The sequence below is a fragment of the Phoca vitulina genome, unplaced genomic scaffold, assembly GCF_004348235.1.
Source record: "Phoca vitulina isolate PV1807 unplaced genomic scaffold, GSC_HSeal_1.0 scaffold54, whole genome shotgun sequence".
In the NCBI taxonomy this organism is placed as follows: domain Eukaryota; kingdom Metazoa; phylum Chordata; class Mammalia; order Carnivora; family Phocidae; genus Phoca; species Phoca vitulina.
In genome coordinates this window covers 6922275-6929030 of record NW_022589757.1, presented here as the reverse complement: position 1 = coordinate 6929030, position 6756 = coordinate 6922275, and the positions used below count along the sequence as shown (strand labels likewise).

At 51.7% G+C, this 6756-nt stretch overlaps 1 protein-coding gene across 5 annotated transcripts in view; it reads left to right on the top strand.

Annotated features, from left to right (window-relative positions):
- Positions 1 to 963: 963 nt before the first annotated feature.
- Positions 964 to 6756, top strand: part of ILDR2 (immunoglobulin like domain containing receptor 2) — a 59236-nt gene continuing 53443 nt past the window's right edge. For all 5 annotated transcript variants that reach the window (XM_032389269.1, XM_032389266.1, XM_032389268.1 and 2 more), the window contains exon 1: positions 964 to 1129. In XM_032389269.1, coding sequence (XP_032245160.1) covers positions 1084 to 1129 — 46 coding nt within the window. In that variant the 5' untranslated portion in view covers positions 964 to 1083. The remainder of the gene's footprint in view (positions 1130 to 6756) is intronic.

The following is a 6756-nucleotide window of genomic DNA, read 5'->3' as shown; positions in this document are numbered from 1 at the left end:
GCTTAATACATACTTGTTAAGCAAAGCATAAGTTTCTTCTCACTTGCCTCTCAACATATACACTCAAGACTCCTTTCCTATACATGTGACAGATCAGTTTAAAAAATGGAAATAATCCATGTGAATGCACCCTGCAAACCGAAAAGTGTTGGACAAATACATTTGATCTTAGCCAAAAGGCTGATTCATGATTAAGAGTTGGACGCATGTAAATGATATAAGTGTTTATTTCATTCTAGTTTTACATATTTTCTGTTAAAGAGCTATATGCCCTTATTACGCCTCACAGTGTTTTCACAGGAGAAGGTTACAGTGCGGGTCTCCCTCCTACCTTTCCCGATTCTGCAGAGCCTCTTGTGTCCTTGCATTGCCAAGAAGAGAAGCAGACTGGTGTGGGGGGGGGGGGAGGGGGGCACAGCAGAAACAAACACCTTTGCCCAGAGGACCTGCTAGGCGAAGTCCCGTGACAAGTTATGCCAAGTCCGCATAGGTACCCCCCCCCCCCCTTGCGTCTGTCCCTCTCCCGGTTCAGGTTGGCCACAGCCACCTGCGTCCACCGACTCCCCCTCCCAGGGCCCCCCACCCCGTTGCTTCCCGGACGCCCGCCTCCCTGGGAGGAGCAGAGGCGACGGCCCCCGGCTCTTCGCAGCCCGCTCGGCCGCCTCCCCCGCAACCCTCTCCCCCCGTGTACTTTGTTACTAGGCGCGACCTCGGGGCCGGCACGTGACCCAGAAACTTCGGAAGCCCGGGGCGGTGGGCTGGAGGCGGAGGCGGCGGCCGAGCTCCCCCGCGCGGCGGGCTCTGCGGCCGGGAGGCGCTCGGCTCGCGCCGCGCTCGCTGCCTGGGCGTGCGGGAGCGCCGCCGGGAGCCGCGCGGAGCCGGGGAGCCCGCGGCAGCGCGCGTTCGGCGGGCGGCGCGGCGGGCCCGGCGGGCGGCGGCGCCCAGGGACGCCGGGGGCCCGCTCGCGCGCGCGGCCGCCACCCCGCCGCTGCCGCTGCCGCTGCCGCCTGGTTACCCCGAGCCGGACGCTGCCGCCGGTCCCCACTCGGCCCACTCCTTCATCTGAATGGGAAGTTGGGGAACATGGACGGGGTCGTGCTGGCGCGGATCGCTCTCTTCTGGCTAACAGGTAGGAGTCATTTTCTACCCACGCGAATAACTTTATGTATATCCTCTCGGTGTATATGTATATCCCACCCCACCCCCACCCCCATTTCCCCCCTGGCTGGGCTTAAAGCTGCTTAGCAGGTCGGCCGTACGTGGGGGAAGGGGCTCTGTGTGTGTGTGTGTGTGTGTGTGTGTGATGGAGGAGGCGGGGGAGAATCCCATTACAAGTGAGACGGATCGAGATGCAGGTGTTTGACTCCTTGGGCTATTATTTGGGCATTTCCTCACCCACACAACGGTTCTTCTGGGTCTTACCCTGAGTTTGTGATGCTGTGGGCCCTGGGAAGAGCCTGGTTAGGAAAAAAAAAAAAAAAAGAAAGAAAGAAAGAAAGCTCGGAGGAGACATTAATTAAGAGAACTGGTTTCTGGAGGTGAGGGGTGGAGGAGTGTCTCCCTAATTCCTTCCCTAGAGAAGCCAGGAGACCCAGCCGCATTCTCTCTGTGGCTCCGGGGTGCAGTGGGGCGCGGGATGAGGAAGGAGATGGGGACGGAGTCTTGATTGGTTGTGGAGTTTAGGGCCCTGCTCTCTCTCGCTTGGTACCATTTGAGGAGTGGTCCCATAGCGGAGAAGAACTTCCTCCCGAAATAAACAGCCTCCCCTCCCCCAATAAAGATAAATTGCAGAGATATTCAGAAGGTAGAGCTTCTCCTCAGCATTAAAGTCACTTCCGCTAGCTGGATGCTCCGTGTTTCCCCCTCCCTTTAGTGGTGAACTTTCTCCCCACCCGCCTGCGGTCTGAAAAGTCTCTCGTTGCCTCAACCGAGGGTCCTGCGAGGTTGAGGGGCCAGTGGCCAGGCAGGGTGGCTAGCCCTGGGGGACTCACAAAGTAGCCCAGCTTGGGTGCTGGTGAGGATGGGTAGGAAGGTTCGGTAGCTTGGAAAGGGCTGAGACAAAGATTCCCAGCAGGGTGCAGACGGAGTGATGGAGGAAAGGAACAAGGGATCAGAAAGGTTTTGAGGACAGGGTGAGGGCAGTGCAGGGCAGGAGAGGAAATAGAAAATAGCACCTCCAAAAATGAAGTTCTGTCCCCTCTGGGGGCACCAATCAGAAGATTTGGAAAAAATCAAGTCAGTAGGAAGTTTAAAATATTTAAGGCAGTCATTGAAATAGGGTAAATGTATATAAGAAGAAAAGCAAAAACTCTATTTCCCTTAGCTTCGGAATAAGATTATTGATTGCCTCAGTTTTGTTTTGTTTTTTCCTCTTCCAAATGAAGGACCCCTAACCCTGGTTCTGCTCCATGCTGGCTTTAGGTTTGGGGGATGGGGGTGGGCAGGGCTTGTCTGCAGAGTTAGCCTCTTCTCTTGGCTGCTCTGAGTTCATCCCTCCCACATTATTCAAATATGAATCATCTCTAATTTCAGGGTTTGGCTGATCCATGTCTCCCCACTCCCCTGGCCTCCCAGTGCCTTCCACTTTCACCCTCACTGATTCTGAATGTCCTTGATTTGCCTCTACTTCTATGTTACCATACTAGAAGGGAACTTAGGCCTGAAGCCTGGATCACCACCTCCCTGAGGTCAACTAGGCATCCTGGGGCAGGAGGGCTCTGAGTCCGAGATGCTCTTCCAGACACCCCAGGGTGTGCCCAAGAAAAGCACTTGAGGGATTTGCAGGGAGTGGGAGCCGAAAGGGTTCATATGGCCCTGCTAGATGGCTAACAGCTTTTTATGAGCTGGAATCACATCATTGGAAGGGGCCACAGGCCATCTAGGCCAGCCCTCTCAGTTTATAGAAATGGAGGCCCAGAGAAGTGATAGGCACACAGCAAATGTGAGATGGAGCAGGGACTCGAACCCAGTTCTCTGAACCCCAGGCCAGTCCCATTTGCACTCTTCTGAGCTGCCTCTCTGGGGTTTTTTCATTGCAGGGGGTTCTGTTTTGTGTTTATTTTGAGGGGAGTTGCTGCTTTGTCCGTGTCTTCTTTGCTCCGTACCTGGAGAGGTGGCCCCCAGCCTGGTGGCAGGCAACAGGTCAGTTATCAGGGCCAGCTCAGCTGTCTGATGGCTGGGCTTCTGTGCTCTGCACGTGGGGCTGGCTCTCAAGATCCCATCGAGCATGGCGGGCATCCCCTGCTCCCAGCTTCGGCTTCCCCCCTCATCCCCTCAGGCTGTCAGGTGTGCAGCTGGACAAGCCGCCTCTCAGGCTCTGGACAAGCCGCCTCTCAGGCTCAGCAGAGTAGAGTAGCTAACAATGGCGGCTGGGGGGTGGGGGTGGGTGAGGAGCAGTCAAGGATGAGATGGATTCAGACTCATCGTTCACAGAAAAGCCATGAGAGGAAAGGTAAGAAATTTCCGTCCGGCCCAATCAATGAATTCTCTCTTGAGGGGGTTGTACAAAGGGAGGGAGAAGGGGAAGGACAGATTAAAAATGAGTCAGAGAGCTGGGGGGGGGGGGTAGGGACGGGACACATTCATTCTCCTTCTCCCTCTCTTTCTCCTCCCCCACTTTCTCTTCCTGTCCTCCCTTCGCCCTCCCCTGTTTGTCTCTTTTAATGCAGGCTGAGCAATTTCTAATCAGCCCTTTAGTTTTTTTCCCCTCGGTCTCAGGCAGCTCCTTCCTTGTCTTTCATTGCTAAAGTCTGCCTCATGATTTCTTATTGTCATTGTGATGCTGCTTCCTGTAATAAATTGTTGTTGTTTTGAACCAACACAATGCTTCTCAGCTGCTGTTTGAGCAACAGGTGCCATCCGGCAGTAGGACCTGAAGGAGGGTTCACTCGGTCTTTGTTCCTGAATTCGGATGGCGTCTCCTCCTTTCCTGGCGGGAGAGGCTGTGAGAAACCCTGGCGCTGGGTCCCCTTGGCGAACACACTCACAGGCGGGAGCAGGCGATGCGTTTTCCTGGAGACTCCTGGGTCTCGCTGTGATGAAGATTGCTTGCTCTATTAGCATTTCTTTTGGTAGCCTTTGGGTTTTATTCATTCATCTGTTCATCCACTCTGCAGGCACATATTAAATTCCTGGGCTTGCTAAGCGTTAGGATAGGTGCCGAGGATAAAGAGAGAGAAAAGACACAGACCTTCCCCTCCAAGAGTTGTCAGTCGAGTCAGTGACTCAAGAGTTTTCTGGTGATTTTGATTTGGGAGCAGAAGGTCTTCCGATGAGAGCTGTGAGCCACACAGGGGCCAGGAGAGCATGGAGGGGGCACCTCCAAGCCAAGCCTGAAGTGGAGATTGGAGCCATCTTGAAGGGAACTCCTAGGAGAGGTGGTGGCTGAGGGAAGACAGGTGTTCACGCCTCGTCAGTGGCTGAGTTACCACCACGTCCAGGCATGGTGCTGGGGTTAATAAGATGAGTAAGACACAGCCCTGCCTTCCAGCACTCGCAGGCTGGTGGCAGGACACAGTGATGGAGTAGCCTGTGCCCAGGCAATAAGGGAGATCTGCACCAAGTGCTGTGGGGTGCTTCACGGTGGCTCCTAACCCAGCCTGCGGCGGGGGGAAGGAGGTATCCAGGGGTGTTTGTTACCTGTTCTGGTTTGCATTCCGGTAGATGTATGGTGACTGTGTGCCGAGAGGCTCGGATGCGGAGAGTTAAAGCGTTAATATTAGCCCTGGAGAAGGAAGAGTCGCTTTCAGAGACTGCTGACACCTCAACTTCTACTGTCCCCTTCCCTGTCCTGCATACCTTTCAATTTCTCTCCCTCTTCTGTTCTTCTTTCCCCTGCAGAAGAGACCTTGCTCTTACCAGAGCATCTTCTTTCAGCACTCTATCACAGCCCTCCCCACTCCCCTCCTTCTCTCAGCCAGATGCTTCTCTCTGGACCAGAGGAGGGGGCTTGTCTCAGTATCCCTCTTTAGATTTTAGACTCACATGATTCTGCTAGTTGGCTAGTTTCTACAGACTTGGAATTATTACTAGTAGCAGTCTTAGTGCAATCCTATGCTTGTAGTCTTAGTGCAAGTACTTAGTGCTCAGTACAGTGTTCATAGTGTCAGTACCAGGACTTGGTTGGTGGAAGGAACCCTGACCTGGGAGTTAAGGATTGGTTTCTAGTCCTACTTGCTCCATAGACTGACTATGTAACCATGGGATCTGGGTCTCATAATCTGTTGAATGAGATGACTTCTGAAGTCACTTTCAGCTCTAAGATTCTATGGTTTAGAATCTTGTCTCCATTTAATTTTGATGAGTTGGAAGTCACAACTAAAGAGTGACAGGTCCAGTCTTCCTTTTGTAATTCACCCAGTGAAAAGCCCTTTTTTTCAGCCTTTCCCTGATCATTAATGATTGGAATGAAAGACACCAGCTGGGGAGGGAGAGCTGTTGTTAGGATTTTCAGAGGAACAGATGGAGTAGCACTCAGGGCTTGGTGGATAGGAGAGGGTCCACTCTGAACGATGAAATGTGGTCATATTGGGGACTGGTAAAGGATGGCAAGCACTTTGGACCAGGTGGGATGAGTCCCACTATAGCCAGCATGGCCCCAGGATGTCCCTTCTAGTCTCAATTCACCTTTTCACGCCTTCCAACATTTTAGCTTTTATGCCTTCTTTTTCCGCAATCAAGAATATAAAAAAAGGTATGATGTGGTTGTTCTTGCTTATTTATATGCTATAATGCTTTTCTGTATGTTAAAGGACTTTCATCTACATTATGCCTTTTGATCATTCTAAGCAAGAATGGCTGATACTACCTCCTTCTACGTAAGAAGACAAAGGCTCAGAGAATACATAACTTGTCCAAGTCCATGGTATCTTATCGATTAAAAGAATAAGAAACAGTATCGCTGACTTAACATGACTTGGTTGTGTCAAGGGCCAGGATCCAAGGGAAATATTCTTTTCTGCTCACGGTGGGTCAAAGTAGAACTCTTGATTTAAGTGAACATACCTGGTGTCTGTTACGGGGCACTGGGTAGTGAGGCTCAGAATTCATAGAACTCAGGGAAATATTGCAGGGAAAAGTGAGAAAAAAATAGCATTTAGATTTTCCAATTAAATTCTAAGATCTAAAGGAAAGGCGTAAATGAGAAGTGAGGCGCAGGAGAGCAGAGGATGTGACCCAGTGACAGCAGACACTGCTGGCGTCTCAGAGCCCATCTGGGACGAGGGGCTGGTGCTGTGCACCCAGGAACCACACAGGATGTAGCTGTGGCATATGTAGGCTTCACATTTTGGTCTTCGAGATAGCTTTTGGCTCTCTGAAAGTGAAAGAAGGCATTTTGGATGACTCGTGTTCTTTATGGGCCAAGAAACAAAGAAGAACCCAGAAGAACGTGCTGCTTCCCGTGTTCTCCTGCAGTGTCCACCGTCCTGCAGGAAGTGGTGCTCTGCATTAGGAGTAGAACCCTCCATTCGGCTGGGATCCTGCATCATCACTCCTCCCGTGCCCTTGGCTCATCGGGAGGCAGACTCAGAGGCAGTGCAGGGAGAGGGATGAGATTCAAACTGACCTGGATTTGAATACTGGCTTAATATTTTACCTTATTTTCTTTGGCTTTAAAAATGGGAAATTAATGTACCTTACAGGGTTGTTGTGATAATTAAAGTGGAATTATGTAAAACTCCTAGCACAATGTTTGGTACACAGTAGGCCCTCAGTACTAACTGTGAGCCCCAAATAGGTATATTAGTCAGCATTTTG